Source organism: Lathamus discolor, chromosome 2 (assembly GCF_037157495.1).
Source record: "Lathamus discolor isolate bLatDis1 chromosome 2, bLatDis1.hap1, whole genome shotgun sequence".
In the NCBI taxonomy this organism is placed as follows: Eukaryota; Metazoa; Chordata; class Aves; order Psittaciformes; family Psittacidae; genus Lathamus; species Lathamus discolor.
The window spans coordinates 61,787,949-61,805,193 of record NC_088885.1 but is presented as its reverse complement, the minus strand read 5'-3'; the positions used below and the strand labels follow the sequence as shown (position 1 = coordinate 61,805,193).

At 37.2% G+C, this 17,245-nt stretch overlaps 1 protein-coding gene across 1 annotated transcript in view; it reads left to right on the top strand.

The window, feature by feature from the left end:
• Nucleotides 1–17,245, top strand: part of CTDP1 (CTD phosphatase subunit 1) — a 104,183-nt gene that overhangs the window by 39,540 nt on the left and 47,398 nt on the right. The window contains exons 10-11 of the mRNA XM_065667183.1: nt 1,500–1,730; nt 7,825–7,987. Coding sequence (XP_065523255.1) covers nt 1,500–1,730; nt 7,825–7,987 — 394 coding nt within the window. The remainder of the gene's footprint in view (nt 1–1,499; nt 1,731–7,824; nt 7,988–17,245) is intronic.

The following is a 17,245-nucleotide window of genomic DNA, read 5'->3' as shown; positions in this document are numbered from 1 at the left end:
ATGGCTACAGTAACTCATGACAAGATACTGTAGAGCCAGCTTCTGCTTCTTGACTCGTTACCTGGTTACATAGACTCACATTAACAGTGTCTTGCAAGCCTAACAGAGGACCTTCCCTTCTATGTTCAGGCAGGAAGGGGAATAGCATATTGGACTTTCAGTATCAAACCGATACTGGTGTGGTTAACTGAGTAGGCTAGAGATTTGTGTAATGCTTTGAAGACACTAGGTATTTGAGGCAGAATGTGTATGTAAGTCCTCATAGGTACTGAAGACACCAAAAGTAAAAACATCTGAAAATGAGGTTGCTTATGAAACAGGACACTAGATGGAGAGCCAGGATTCAAAAAACTTAGGAGAGCAATGTAGCCTACTTGTGGCTTGACAAGGTTATTTTGTTTTTTGAAAGTGTTATCAGATCTTTTTTTTTTTAAATCAAACTTTGAAACATTTGTGTGGTATGTTTGTCTCAGAGGCCTGGCACTGCAAAGTTCTCAATACAAATCTAGGTAGTGCCTTTATTAACCCAACATTGTGCAACTTATCTGGAAAAGATTTTCTCCTTAGTGAGGCTGCTTAAAACAGTAATTATGGGTCCAAAGCACTTATGAACTAGGGGAGGCATGAACTCTAGGAAAATATTTGTGTACAAAATGAGCTTAAGAATATTTAAAAACAAAATCAAGTAAACTTGGAATTGGTTGACCTTAAGTATTCACTCTACAAGACAACTTCAGAAATGTCTGAGAAAGCATATGGTAAAACCTCCAGTTCTGTAGCACTTCCGATATTTGTCAAAATGTAATTGTATTTTTTCTATAGAATCAGTTTCATGGTGCAGAATATGCTGGTTTATTTGATAATTTTATTATTATTTTAATTTTTCAATTTACTTCATTTTTGGTTTGCAGCACTTCATCATTGTAATTGGATAGTGTGCCCTAATTGTGATCCCCGCAGACTGATCTCTAAATGTTCTTGCTGACACTTCTAAAATTATGTTTTAAAATGCAGCAGGGTGATCATAGGCAGCTTAGTATTTTAAGAAATGAGTCTGGGTGACTTGCAAATTCGTGCTGTGTGTTTGTTTTCTCGTGGAGCAAATTTGGAGAGCAAATGCGAAGATCTGATAGAATAGCCTGCTTTTCTCTGTGTGTATGTAGATTATCCTGATACTGTAGTTGTGCAGTTGTTACTATCAGGAAGCAGTGTCAGTAAATTTATATGTTAAGACAACTTTTAAGGCACAATTAATAATTTTTTAGTCATGTGAATATGACATGATCTGTCTTTGCATTTTTCTCTTTTTAAATTCAGTGAGACTTTAATGGGGTGGAAGAGAAGAAATGTTTCTTCAGAAATCTCCCAAACCTTTCCTTTCCTCCCCTTCCCCCCTCGCTTTCTCCTTTAGGGAAAAAGAAGTGCTTATTTTTTCACATTCTTGTTAGATAGCTCATTTAAATTTCTAAAACAATTTTTTTCTGAACTTCTTCCAACAGAGAGAATAGCCCTGCTATGTTTCCTGATACACACAGCACATTTCAGACTGCTTTGTTTCACCCAACACCCATCCATCCAAAGTCTCAACCTGGTCCCGAAGTGCGGCTTTATGATCCTAACACTGGAAAGTTAATCAGGAAAGGCACTCAGACCTGTGGCCAGCCAATGTACATCCAGTCTCCAGCTCCTCCCATCACCTTACCAGTCCATGGCGAACGCTCATCCTTCAGGTACCTAAAGCGTAGCTAGAAGTCACTTCAACTATATTTTCAGATGTGTAGTAAATTTAACTTGTATTATCTTTGCCTTCAATTGAATTGTCAACTTTGCTTTAGTTACTCTATTTGTTTTCTCAAAAGCCAAGGAAATGAGTGAAAGTGAAGGGTCAGCTGAAGTGAAATCAGGATACTAGAATTCCAGATGCCTTTTGTGCCTCACCTAAGAGCGTCTAGAAACCTCAAAACAAATAAATGCAGCATGTAATTTGTGCACTCTAAAGGATGTTAGAATAACTCATTTCTGAGGCAAGGCAGCCTAATGTTTTTTTAATGAGTCTTAGAATACTGGATTGGGATTCTTTTTTTGTCTGTAAAATATCTGATAGCATTTGACTTTTGTTTATAAAATCTTCCTCTTCACCTAATTCCTTCAGGTGGGGCATCAGCTTTGTGTTTTGTTTTGATAATTATCGGAAGTGGTGAGAGAGCGGTGTAGCTGAATGCTATTAAGTAAGGCCGTAAGACTCTGCAGGAGTTAATAATCTAAGATCAAACTTGATCTAAGATCACTAAATCAAGACACAAAAGCAAGAGGAGGAGGAGGTGGCCTCCTTTCTGAAGTAGTACAGAGCATCTGGACTTTGTAAAAAATTGTGGATTTGGTTAAGCAACAGTAACAACACTTGTCTCTTAAGGCTGCATAAAATATCTTAAATTCATCCCTAGGTATCCACATTAAAGATTTAACTTTCTGGAAGCAAGCAAGTTTAGCAAGTCTTGTTGACTCCAATGGTAAAGAAGTATCTAGTTGAAGGCAAAGCTTTTATGTGTCTAAATGCAATCAAAATTCCTTTGTACAACTGTGATCAGAGTGTAGCAATTGTTACAAAGCAGTATGTAACAACTACACAAATAGAAAGCACAATTACAAATGTACTGTTTTCTACCTTTCTTCTCCCTCTCCCACCACTTTCGTAGTGTATCACTTGTAAAGGTTTTGTATATTAGTGTAGCTTATGTTTCCACTCTGTCTTACTGTTGCTAAATTATTTCAAGCTAAGATTTTTTCAGTTAACATCTTTTTATAGGCCTTTTTTTAGCATTTCAGCTTCCTTGTTTCTGTCAACACAGATTTTGTTTTTGTCTCTCTTGTTTATGAAGACATCTTGTTTTCAGTTCCTTTTTAACTGTGTCTCTTAAAGTCTGTATTTTACTTTACGACTCATTAAATAGACAGGAAGACTTTAAATAATCAAGATGCAGAATGTATCCAGAGAGGAGCTGAACAGCTTTTGGTTTTCTTAAGTTATGGTGGAGGGGCATTTATCTAGAAATAGAGCTGGGAAGATTGTATGTGTATATATGACACTTCTATGATGCTTCAATACAATGGTTTCTGTTGATATTAATGTGTCATTCAATGCTTTAAAAAGAATAGGTTTTGATGTGTGTTCTGCCTTTGTTAACAACTTTATATGGAGAGAGAGTTTTATCCACACTAAAGCCTTTTTTTTTTTTTTTTTTTTGCTTTTTTATCATTTATGCTGCTTTTCTTTACTGTAAATGCTCAGGGTTGAAATGCCTTAATCTAAGTGAATCCAATTACTTAGTGCTGCAACTTCACCCCAAAACTGAGCAGCTGTAATAAGAGATTAATATAAGATATATGCTGGGAAATAGTATTTTTATCATCATTTTGTGTTGATTCCCTTCTAGTGGTAATATTAGTGACCTGTAAACACTGACTTCTTAATTGGAGCATGTCTGTGTTCATCAAAGTAGTTCTTGTGTCTCCAGTTAAGTTGGTAAGGAGTGTCTTGTCAAAGTCTAGGAGGAAAGAAGCTGTGATCAAATCCCACTTTCAGTAGTTTTAATGGATAGGGAGTGTAGTGCAGGCAGAGCATAAGGGCTGTAAATAAGTAACAAAGCTGAACAGGAGCAGCTTTGCTGTGCTTTGAGCAAGAACTGAGGCAGAAGTACTGTAATGTTGCCTTGCTTTGTCTTAATGCATAGATCAATTACATTAATAAAAAAAACCACAACAAACTTTTAGAAAACAAAAAGCTTCACATCCAATTTAAAAACTGATGTGATACTTGACTTTAGAGAAAATTACCTTAATGCGGCAGTTTCTTGATAGAGAATAGATAGACACAATACATTTTGTGTCCTGAGAGACTTCATGTGCTTATATGTTCACCCTCTTACAAAAGATGAGAGTATCTGTAACTAAGCATTGAATTTAAGCAAAGCTAGATAAAGCTGTTAACACACACAGCTGTTCCTGTTGTGGGTGGATGTAATCAAAGCCTCCAATAATCTCCTTTGATAGTTTCTAAAAACTTCATCTGCTGCTGAATTACAGACAGCAGGCAAAAAGATTGCACTGCTGCAAGAGGAAACACTTGGAGAGATGGTAGCCGCATGTGGCATAGCAATGATACTTGGTCTTGTACAGTAAGAACAGACAATTTGTTGTGCTTAGAAGATAACCTCTTTCAAGACTGGTTATCAAAAAAAGGCTTCACGCTGTCTAAGTACCATTTCCTAAGAATTGCTTCAGTGTTCACTTAATTTTAGGTTCAACATTTTAAGCTCCTTTCTGGTGTTTAACTTGAAACATAATTTAAAATAGGATATGTTTAGTTTAAATATCTGCATGCAATTTGTCACTAGTGAATTACAGATGGTTCAGTTAATTTTGTCAGCGTTCTGTGTGACAGGCATAGATCTTGCCATTGTGCTCAGCTCTGTGAGATTTGAACACTTGTTCTTTGTTCCATGCATGGCTGCTGCAGCCTGCGTGTAAGGGTACCAAAGAATTTGGGTTGTACTGGAAGGGAAGGGAATGCAGCGCTGCTCTGTGGCTGCTAGCAACCAGCAAGAGCTCTTCCCTGTCTGCGAACAGGAAGGATTTCACTTTAAATGTAACCTGTGTGTCAGAGCTTTGACACACTGTATGTATCTCAACAATTTGTATTTTCATATGGAAACAGTATTCTACAGGCATTATGGTAAGCACTGAAGTTGTAACAAGTTGTGAGATGCGTAATGTAGTGTTGTCCAAAAAAAAATTAAAAAAAAAAAAATGAAAAAAGAAAATGAAAATGCTAACGGTGTCTTAGACTATAGTAAAACAAAAAAATTACAAGTGAAATGCTAGTGAATGCTAATCATAGGCTAACAGATGAGGCAAGGCTAAAAATACGGGTAAATTTACATATGAGAAGTTAAAAGTGGTACTCTGGTTTTAAATAATGCTAAGATGCATTAAATGTTTGGTTTGAAAAGGTGTGTAAAGTGGAGGTTGGTGCCTGAAGCAATTCTTTGACTCATATGAATTAATCTCACATATAAAATTTGTTTCTTAATTTACATGCTCATTGTTACAACTTTTCCTATTTAATGTTCTCAGTCTTTGTGAGAGCAAAACTACAAAATACCAAATTGAAGTAGTGAATGGAACTTAAATATTTTTCACTTTTTCATTATGATAATACTGGTTTAGCTTTTGCCCTGATGTTGTATCAATGAAAGCGTTAAGACGCTTCTTAATTGCACAACTGTTGAACTCACCCTGTACATGCCTGTCCTTGTGCGTGTAAGACCAGTAAGTGCCAACTAACCTATGCAGGGATGAATATGGTGGGGTTTTTTGAAAAAGTACTTATGAGTCTCATCTGATGAGAAATAAATGTAAATTCCTGCACTTGTATGTCTTTAAGTCTTTAAAGTTTAATCAACTTAACAAGCAGCTGAAAATGTAAAGCCAGAAAAATGTCTCTGATAAAATAAATGTGTTTCTTGCAAAACTTCAAGAAGTCCTTGTTTTATATTGCTTTTTGGAATGCTTTGGTGAGAAGTTCCCCGTGTGTCATATCTTGTAGTAGTTGAAAGAATACTGGAAAAATCTGACACAAACCTTTACAAACTAGTCATGCAGTTAATACTTGTGTATAATGGATCTCAGATATTATTCTGCAGAAGAAGTTCTCACTGTCATCAGTATGATGATGTGTTCTTAAAAAAAAAAAAAAGCTAGATTTATTTCTAGCCTAAGAAAATCTGCTTGGCTGCCTGCTGTGTGTAACTCGTGTATAATTCTTGGCGTGGTCAAGCTTGTTATGGTTTTAATGCAGTTGTGTAAGGTGCTTAGACTGTTTTGTCATTCTGTGTTTTACTAAGAATGTGAATAGCATCACCACCTTTCTCTTGGTTTAAGGGCACCTTTTAAAAAGGTGTAGAAATCATATTTTAAAAGAGCCTTTTAAAAAATATGGTGGGTTTTTTTCTCTTTCACCTGTGAAAATTATTGCCTGAGAGCAGTTTAATACCAAAAGAAAACATTGTGGTCTTGTAGAGTAGAAGACATCTGGGGTGGGGGCTGGGAGAAGGGAAGGAGGGAAAAACAACCAACCAAACCCCCAGAACTGTTAAGCTGTGAAGTAAAACTGCAGTTTGGTTAGTTCATTTCCATAACATCCGACTCTTTGTTTTGGCTTCACAAGAAATTTCACTGTTCAGAAATGAGACTGTGAAGGGGCACATGTCTGCTGTGGTGCTGAGCGGATGGGGGTCTTCTGCAGCAGATAATGCAGTTCTGGGTAGCACAGCAATGACTTGGTTCTCTTTCACCTACGCCCCCAATTCAAAAAAATGAATTCACATTTCCTGCATCTATCCATGGGATCTGAGATGAGATGTGTATTCAGGAAATATGAGCCCTCAAAATGAACTTGATTGACAGCTTTCTGTGGCTTTCAGTTTTTATCCATTCTGGGATTGAAGTACTGATGTAGAAAAAAATCTTGATATTTAAATAACCTTTTTTAAGAAGCTGTCAAGTTCATGAGAGGAGAAACGATTTTGTAAAACCTTACCTATTACTGTATTTATGTAACTTAATAACGGCTTTTTTTGGGTGGGGATGCTGATCTCAACCTATTTCTTGAAAATTCAGGCTTGACAAGAAGCAATTGTCCTGTGCTGAAACTCTTGTCAGCAGAGACCGTACTGTACCCTACCTCAGTTGCCACCACTCAAATAGCTTGATGGCATCTCACCTGGTAGTTACAACTTGAAACAGTTTGTGATTTAAAATACAATCACTTTTCTACTTGCTTGTGGTAATCATTGCACACATAATCATATGGCTAGCGTAAGTAATTTGTGACCTGTTAGCTTTATAACCTGAGATCTTTGAACCCTGGGTGGTGTTGATCTGCTGTAATATGTTCATGAAGGTTAATGTGACAGCCTAATATTCATAGTTAAACCGTATTGTGTAGCAGTTTTAGCTTCTCCCAGTCTTTTGTAGTCGAGCAATATTCACAGAAAAAATTTACCCAAAAAATACATAGAAGTCTTCTGATGTTGTTCTAGATGTAGTCTACCTTTTTATTACTATTGTAAAGAAGTACCCATGAAATTATAATTATTTTATCATTATGAACATTCTGATATTCCTTTTTATATCAGTGTTGTGTTTAAATACAATAACTAACAAGGTAATAAAAGGCAGACTAAAAGAAAATACTACCGTATTTGAATACTCTGGCCAAAAAGAAGTATGATCTGCTTTGCATCTCATCCAGGCTTAGCATCTAGGAAACATCTGAAGATTGAGGCTGCAGAAACGGGCTTTTCACTTGCAGACTTTGTCTGTAAGGTTGAGAAAAAGGAATGTATACTTTGCTGCTCAAGAACACAAGGATAACATAGATATGTTGGAATGTAAGAGTTGTTTCCTGAATGATATATGTGTCAAATGACAGATGAACTCCACTTGACTACAAACCTTGGAATATTTTAAGGGCAATGCATTTGCAGCTACTGAAGCTCTTGCTTCAAGAAAGGTTTGATGGTTACTTACAAGAACAGTCGAAAGGCAGGAGAGTATCTTGTCAAGGGTTAGAATAAGAACGTGAGCCATCAGACTGAAACTAAGAGCAATCATTGGGAGATTTGATCTTCTGTTGGTGAACACAGAACCCTATTAAGCAAAGACATGGATATTCAGCAGTCGTAAGTTGTTGTAGGATTTTATTTCTAGACAAGCTGTCAATCAAATGAATCTTTCTCATGTGGGACCCCTGAAATTTTTCAGAGTTGTTCAACCACATCAGCAGCAGATGTTTGAAGAAGACCTACCAACAAGTGAAAATGAAGAACAGCCTGGTCCATCTAAGCGGAAACGCCAGCCAAGTATGTCTGAGACAATGCCCCTGTACACCTTATGTAAAGAGGACTTAGAGAGTATGGATAAAGAGGTGAGCTTAACTAATTCTGACAGGTTTCTAACATAATTGCTAGTTATAACATGATTGCTAGTTATGCATAACAGTTGAACTTATGTTTAAATTATGCATGCATGTGAACTGACCTTGCATGCTACTACGGTAGCTTCACATAAAAGCCACAGGAGAATAAGAGGAACAGTTCAGGCTAAAATGCAGTTACGTCCTGCAAACAAGCTTGAATCAGGAATGGGAGTGCTCTTGTATGTAAGGAGGCCTTTAAAGTAGAACTTCGTTGAAGCATAGCTTTGTCATGCAAAACGTGTTATCACATTTGCTGTCTGCTTTGCTTTGTCAAATGTCATTTTGAACTTTCTTTTTTTATTTAAGCAAATCTTCAAATCTGGACAAAATCAGTGTTGGCATGGGAGAAGAGAGGTCTGTGGATTTAATAGGCACAGGCTGTAGAGAAGATCAGAGAGCTAAAGGGGAGCATGGGCCTCATTATCCATGGACATGTTAATTGCAGTGCTGTTAAATCAGCTGTCATAGTTCTGCAGGTGAAGGGAGCTTTGTGTTACAGAGCAAACTACTTTTTCACACAAAACATTATTTGAAATTCATTGTGAACCTCTAGCAGCTGCTTATTTATTCACTTATCCTTGTGTGCTCTTTTTTTGAATGAGCGACTATATTACATAATATTAAATGATACACAGGAAAAAATACCTGTCTTTGTACACCATGTTTCCATGAATTCATTTCATTGTGTTTGACTTTATTATGAAATCTAGTGACTCTGGTGTTTGAATTCATCTTTCAGCTTAGTTCATTCACTGGGTTGGAGACAGGAGTGTGTTACTTGTCAGCTTCTGGCAGTAAGCTAGTTCTAGCCATAACAGGCCTCAAGAGTTATCTTCAGAAAATACAATAAAAGTGTGAGAAGGAAACTGCATATTTCACCAAGGAAAGAGTTTATGTATACAGCATAGTGTAATTTTGAGATGTGCTCTTGCTGGAGAGGTCCTGGAAAGACTTTGAGCTGTTATTCTAGGGAAAAATCCAATAACTTTCAATAACTGTGATGAGCTACTCTGAATTTCATATGAGTGCAAGCTTTTAAATTTACCTGGTGTCAGAGTCTGCAGCTTTGGAAAAAAAAAGCAAAAGAAGTAAAAAGTAGTTTACTCACTTGATCTCAGACTTTCACAAGAAGTACTGTTTGTTCTTGTCATGATGTCAGTTGCTAAATCCATCTGCCTGTTCCTCCTGTTATCATCGGTACTTAAAGCAACTTGTCATTATGGGTTTTTATGTTTTTGTGTACTAACATTTTTCTAATGGCATGCTTTAGGAAAATATTAATGAATTGCTGTTGCAGTGTGTGCACTGTGCGAAAAGAATATGTGCACGTTTTCCAGAATTGCTGCATAAAGTATTCATTGTTCTGTTTTTAAAGATAGTGTTTAGGGACCTTGTTAACAGTCTGGCACTGTTAATTTTGCAATTGATTGCTCTCTGTGCTGCTACAGTTAGACAAAAAAAAAAACAAACAACAAAAACCCCACCTTACAAATATAAACATCTTAAGTTGCAATGGCTTGTTTTTAAATTATGCTTTTACTTAAGGTGCATATTATGTTTGGAAGCTAGACTATGTGAACTTCCGAACAAATGAAGCCCAAATTCCAGTGGATGTTTTTTGCATAGTTGACTTAGCTTTGCTTCCAGGAGTATGATTTGAGGTTATACTTGCTGCCAAAAGGTTTCCTTTCCACCAGTCTCTATTCCCACCTCTGTCTTTATTAAATTTACATTTCTCTGGTCCTTGGGCAGCTGAACCGGTAGAAACTTGGGGTTTTTTGTGGGTGTGGAAGGTATGTTTTGTGTTTGTTTGGTGGGGGAATGGGGTGGGAGTTTCTGGTAATTCAGCTCCCCAGCATGATTTAATCAAGCATCAAACATTAACACTGAGACACAGAGGAGGGAGCATTGCGGAGGTTGAACTGAACATGGTAGTGCCAGCAGGTTGTCTTCTGGGAATTCACTATAGAGACAGCCAAGGAAGACTGTTTTTGTTGACTAGTCTGGGACTGCTAGCATAACCTTGGTAAAGGTAGTGTGCTCGTGTACAAGAAATGTAAGTAGTAAAATGGGATTTGATGGTGTTGTAAGAGAGTACACTTACAAAATAGGGGGGCAACATGCAGTGATGTCCTGCTCCAGAACTACGAATGCTAGTGCCAAGATTGTTAGGGTCAGGAGAACATGGTCCAAGAATCACAGAATCATAGAATAGTTGGGGTTGGAAAGGACCTTAAGATCATCTAGTTCCAACCCCCCTGCCATGGGCAGGAACACCTCACCCTAGAGAGTAAAAGCAAGTTACAGTGTGACTTTACTGCAGTGCAAGCCAACTCAAGTCTCAACTGCTGTGTTCCTGCCACTGAGCCGCTTTTGATAATCATGTGACCATACAGCAAGACAGTTCAGGGAGCTGGCTTGGTCAGAAAAGATCACTTTCCACGTTCATCTTCATCATTACCAGCTTCCTGAAATAGCTCGCCATTGCTGCTGCATGAGTGCTAATGTTGGGAAAAGGCAGAAGATTGGAAGAGGTGGAATGAGCAGTGAAGGTAGAAGTGCAGCCTTCTAGCTTTAAAACTGCAACATAAGTATTTTTTGCTGAATTCCCTGGCAAATTCAGATAAGGCTTTTTGCTAGATCAAAAGAAGTCTTATAGCTTTAGGCACTGGGTATTTGGGTTATTTTTTGTGGGGGTTTCTTTTTTTATTTATTTAATGAAATAGGAAATGCAAGCACTTGCACATACTGTTTCTGTGGACATAAGCAGTAATTCCTTTGCGCTTAACATCTAAAGGAAATCTTGCTTTTTCTTTTCAAAAATCTCTGAAGAGGCCACACAGCCCCAAGCAATACTGAATTTTAATGTAGTTTATACATGGGAGAGTGGTGGTATAAGAATCAAGATGGAAGCTAGTAAAGAGACTTTAATTATTATTTATTCCCAAATAAATCTCTTTCCATCCGTAACCTATTTAAACTTCTCTTTGCTGCTTTTTCTAGTAAAAAATGGGGCAGAACTGCCATGGGTAGGTGTGTTGCTAAAATTTGATATTACATGTATTTTTATCTTTTGTTATTTTAGCCATAGTTGTGCTATGAATACCAAGTAAGTCAAAGGAAATGAATAGCATCCAAGTTTACTGAAGTTTAAGGTCACTTAGCCTTTTGTATTTTTTCAGTGCCAAAGATTTGGGAGACGAGGTTCAATGGTAGTTACTTTTCCCTCTGACATGAGAGACTCTCTTAAACTTTAGAAAAGTACAAGAACAAGAGTATTCAATGTGATAAGACTGCCATTCATTGGGCAATTTTCAAGTTGGGGTAAGTGCATAAGAAATAGATCTCTGGTTGGGCAATAGCTGAGAAAACATTTTCCCCTTTCTTTTGTGCCAGCTGAACACGGATGCTTTGTAACTGGTTGCTGTAGTTTACTGACAGGAAACCACAAGTGAAATCCAGGCTTCAGGTGTCTATTCATTTCCAGAAAAAAGATTTGTTAGCTAAAGCAAGTTGTGCAAGGGAAGGTAATGTCATACCAATCATGTAGGCATACACCTGCCTTCCCATTCATAATTGATGATCTCAGTACAGGATGATGTGTAGTTCTCCTTCCCAGGGGTTACTTATGGGTCATCTTGCGAGGATCTTTTTTCAGAATTCATTGAGAACTGTTCCTGTAAACTTGTAGCATATTGATTCCTGTCTTTGCTGAAACAATTATGTTTAAAGAAAGCCAGCAAAAATGACCTGTGACCAATATTTAATAAATTATGTTAGCCTTGCTGATTTAGAAATGTATCTGCTTCATTGAAGTTATTGTTAATTCCTTTTTATTAAGGATGGCTTTCTTCTGAATGTGTATTCCTAAATGATATTTGGAGAGAAGCTTGTGCAACTGGGCTAGTATCATGTACTATTACCTAGTCAGATTTATCTAATCTTTAGACTGTCATGTCCTATGTGCTATTAGGAAGCTGTGGGGTGTGTTTATATACTAATTGCTTCCTGATAGACTTTGACTTTGCTTTCCTGTCAAACTTATTCTTTCTTTGTAGATCTGTTGCAGACCTAGAAGGCAATTTTTAGCCCCATGCATTGTGCTGACTTCTTTTTAAAGTGTTTAACTGAATCAGCTTTATATAGTCTTAAAGATTTTCCCTTCGTAATTAGTGTCCCTTTCATAACTAAGTTGACATCCTTGTGTATGATATCTTGTGCCTGAGATAAGTAAGCAAGGTCAAGACTTTTTTCTTCTTTTTGGCTACAAATTATCCTCTTGTCCCATTAAGAGCTGTGGCTGGCAGTACAGTTCCTTTATTTTATTCTTTAGATGCTGTCTAACTTGCTAGTCTGTAAATTATAGAAATCCATAGAAAGATTCCAAGATATTCCCTTATTGAATACGAGTAACATAGGAAAAACATATGACCCTCCTGTGAGCTATGAGCTTGTGCTGAGCTGAAGATCCTGTTTTCTCTTGCTCATACCTGGACTACCATATCCATCCATGGTATACTAGAATTTGAAGACAGGCAACCATAGGTACTTGTATCTGTTACTGTCAGCCCTTGAAGGTCTGGTCTTAAGCAGGTACCTGGTATGGACTTCACTTATGGGAAGTTCCAAAAGGAGCTTCCAGTAAGGCAGTAAGATTTCAGAAAGGCTTGAGTAAGTTCAGCAAAGCAGAAAGACTTCTAATTGCATCTTGAAGTGCCTTCTCATCCAAGATGGCCTGGGATTACTAATGTTCTAGAACAGCTATGCACATGTAGTCTACTAGTTAAATGTTTGTTATGCTTTTCTGTTTATTACCATGTTCTTGTCAGTGCAGTATCTGTATCTCGTCAAGTGTCATCATCTGTGCCATCTAACATAAAATGTTTTGCTGGTTTAAATTCCTCTCAGTTTGGGACTTAGGAGAGGGGAAGAGAGGGAGTGAATCTGATACCAGTCAGACCTCCAGCTTTCTCATCTCTTGCTTCAGTTAGTGGAGCTGCAGAGATTCCTACCCATCTGGTTGGATGTGTACTTAGCAGCTGCAGAGTGACCACATTGCAAAGGTATGTTCTGTGCATCAGTGCTTTTAAGTATCCAAATTTTTTCTTGAGTAGGAATGGCCTAATGAACTACTTTTGCATCAAAATGGTTCTGTTCATTTGGTACATATTCTGCACATTGTTTTTCTTTTAACTTGGAATATATGCTGTATATAAAGACTGAAATTACAACATACTCTGCTCTTACATAAGGCCATTTTGTCACTCTGCATTTTGCTTTAATCTACCAGATTTATGCCTTACTTTTGTTTTGTATTTTAAGTTAGTGGCTATACCATGCAGTGAATTAAGAGGCAGTGGTTTTCTCCTTCGATTTAGTGAAAGCTATTATCTCAGTAAGTGGTTAGGCTCTTGGTTAGTTTAAAAATACTAATTTAATGCATAAGATGTGGGCTCTAGCAGAAAATAATAGCTCCCTGGGGCACACTTGGGCACTGCATTGCGCATTAACAGTTGTTCGAATTTCCACAACTGGGTTTCTCATGCAAAATTTCATGTGTGACAACTTACCATGTAGCCTGCCGTAAATCGTACAATTTGGTCAACAGTCTTTTCTTATAAATTGTAGCCTTTTTTGAAGTTAATGAGCCTGTGCGTACACTTATTGTTGTCAGCAATAGTCATCCAGGCACCTTTGCCCTTTGAAGCTCTGAGGTTTGCTTTACAGTTATTAGACTGTTTCCAGTCAAACTGAACTTTGAAAATTTTTTAAGGTACCTGTTAGTGAAAGTATACGTACTGTGCTGTCTCTGTCTCCTTACCTACAGCCCTCTTGTGAACTTCCTACACGTACTGGTTTCCACATCCCCATCTGGCCCTGTGCACTCCTGCACAAAAGAGTAGGTAGCATTAAAGCTGGAAAAACCGCAGTTTGTTATCCCTGTCAGCTTTACGTTTTCACCGTGGAGCACTTACTACCAAATGGCTTAATCCAGCAAGCCTAAAGGTGTTGCTTGCTTGCTTTCACTTGGAGAACAGTTTTCTGGTGAGAAATGGCTGTGGTGCTAGCAATCAGGGTGCTTCTTCATGGAGCACTTGCTGTGGTATGGTGCCTGACCAGTGCAGCAAAGTAACAAAATGTTACTTTGTTTTGTAATAAGCATAGCTTAAAGTTGTTGTAAAACAAGAAGAGTACTTCAGTGCCCTAAGATTTTGACATTCACCTGTCTCTAATACAGTTAAATAACACAGAACTAATTAAACATTAAACTGCTATAATATTAAAGGAAATATTTCAGCCATATTTAATATGAGTATTGAAGAAAACTGAATAAAGTTGTCCAGTGCTATTTTCAATAGATTGGCAGTGAGAATCAGCAGTGTAGAATTAACCTTTCGGTACAGTGGGATGGGGAAAGGAAAGATGAGCACTTAAATGAAGCTGGGTATCAGTTGTTTGTTTCTGCCTTTCTTTACTTTGTTTTCAAGAATTCATTTTCCACTAAAAAATGGAAACAGCTCTAAAAAGTATCAATGAATTCCTATTTATTTTAATTACAGAAAATATGTATTAAAAAAATCAGTATTGGTTATGTTTAAGCTGTATATTTTCCTTCCCCACCCCCACCCCCCTATTTTTTTTCTGCTATTTTTTGTTAAGAGGGCATCATGGTCCAAGCTTGCCCTAGCAGCTATTTTAAGTGTTTGGAAAGAGGATTTTTTATGTAGTACCATGTTTTGCAAGGAAACAACTGATTACTAAAATAGGAAAAGGTTTTTCATCTAGTTTGATATTATCTCAAGTAAACAATCAGCTTTTGGACCACTTCTCATTTTCTATGCAGGTTATTTAGAAAGCATTATTGAAGTGCAATTTCCAGTGTACCTGGTCATCTTATTTTTATTTTAGATCCATTTTTATCAGTTTATGTGCCATGAGGAAACATGGGAAATGTATTGAAACCTTTTGGCATTCAGATGGTACATCTTGAAGATAAAAATGGAAAGTACCTGTATATGTAGGGATTAGTTTGATGGCACTCATGACAGGTTGTTAATTAAAAGGTGATATTGCTATATGGAAGCTTGTGCAAAAATTAATATGATCTGTCAGATTCTTGGCTGATCAGGCTATTAGAAGAAAAGAAAAGGAAACATATGATAGAGACTGACTCACTTTTATTATGGGCAGGCATTTTAATGGATAATTTAATCCTGAGATAAGTACAGATGGTTGTGCTGCAATAGATGTTTTAATGGGCTGACTGAATGGACATCAACTACAAGTAGCCTTGCTTACTTGAGAGCTGGCCTTTGAGGAACCAGACAAAATTTACAGTAATAAGATTGCCTGCCTGACTTCTGTCCAAATTTCTCTGTTTATTCTATTGATAATCCTTCAAAGACTGATTTGATTTACTTGTCAACAAAGATGCTTTTGCCATCTTACATGTTCTTCATACTTTTCTGTTGTGATCAACTTGAGTTTCTGTGCCGTTCTTCTGAAGGTGTTCTTAAGATTGCTTCACTGTAAGTAATCTTGGGTATTTAGAAAAGAAGCTTCTTTTTACATGTTGCTATCATTCTGCTAAGCAGAATGAGTAAAAATTATGCAATTAAGATTAAATCTAAGCTCTGTGTTTGTTTCTGCAGATAAAAAAATCTTTGGCTTTTATGCCTGGTAATATAGAAAATGCATTATTCTAATGTTATTCCATATGAAATGGAAAGTAGGTCTATAAAGCTTCCCCTTCTAGAATATATGTACAAGATATAAGAAAAATTATTCTGTATGAAAGAAGGCTTTTCCATACATTGTTTGGTTTTTCTAGTAACAAGGGTAATATGTATCTGTAGCCTTCTTTGCTTGGCCTTAGAAAAGAGAAGCTGTAAGCCTTTTTCAGCTGTTTGCTTGCTCACTGAAAATAGGGCAAAACTTTTTTAAATAGAGTTCAATAACCTTATTTTAACATCTATGTCTACCTCCATATGCTAAATCACAAGCTGTCAACACCAGTCGGCCACTGTTAAAAATGAGTTGTCTGAGCCATGCTAAACAAATTTGCAAGCTGATCCCTGACCTAATTCTGAGCAGCTGCATATAGGGCCTGATTGAGCTTCATCACAAGTCTAACATGTTCTTACATTTAAATTCAAGCTGATATTCTCCGTGAGTGGTATTTAAAAGTATCTGCTCAAGTCCTGGTCTCTCTGAGCTGTTTCTTCATAACCTTTTTGTTGTTGTTGTTTTATCAGGATGTCCTGATACTTGTATTTCAACACAAAAATAAATATAGCTATGCAATATAGCATAATGTATGTTAAGTGCAATGGAGAATCTTTACTAACCCATAACACTAGTCTGCTAGAAGACTTGTGTTTGGAATTCTGGTGGTATAAAAAGGCAAGTCTATTTTGGTGACATAAAGGCCAGGTTATTTCTAAATCAGCACTGAATGACGTTTTGTGCCATTACTCTCTAGCTACCTATTCTTGATCAGCTATTGTAAGGTGACTTATTTTTAAATTTTTGTGTAATTTCAGTGGGTCACTTCTAAGACATCTTTGAGATAGAATATCTCTGCTTTGTTAGTCTTCATTTTTGTGAGGTGCCAGCTTCGGAGATAGTGGCACTGCATACAGCCACTCAGCTCTGCCTCTCTGCAATAGTCCTGCAGCTACGATTGTTGAGCTCCCCTGTCAGCCTTATCAGAACATTTCCATTCCATAGACAACTTTAGCAGAGATTATGAAAAGCTGCAGAACAAGAGCCACTTACTGATGTAAAAAAATTCCCTGCTGCAGTGCAGTCACAAAATGAATAATTAACCAAATGGCCATGTTTTTTGCTTTTTCATGTCTACAGTAGTGCTGTTAGTTTTAGATTTTAAAAGAATGCCAGTGTTACTCTGTACTGTTACAGGTTTTGTATAAGAGTTTGCACCTTCTCTTTGCTCATAACAAACATGATGGTGCTGCTTTCTTGGAGATGAACACAGACAGCTGCCTATCTCACATATTTTAGTGCTCCAACATCAGACTTGCTTCACCGAAGAGGTATTGAGAACTGGATATAGCTGGCATACCACAACACCGAGGTCATATCAGAACCTTAATATTGAGATTGACCACTGTAGGTGCGGGGGTTACTTTTCACTGTTTTGGATTGGGGTTTTGGGGTTTTGGTTTTTTGTTTGTTTGGTGGGTT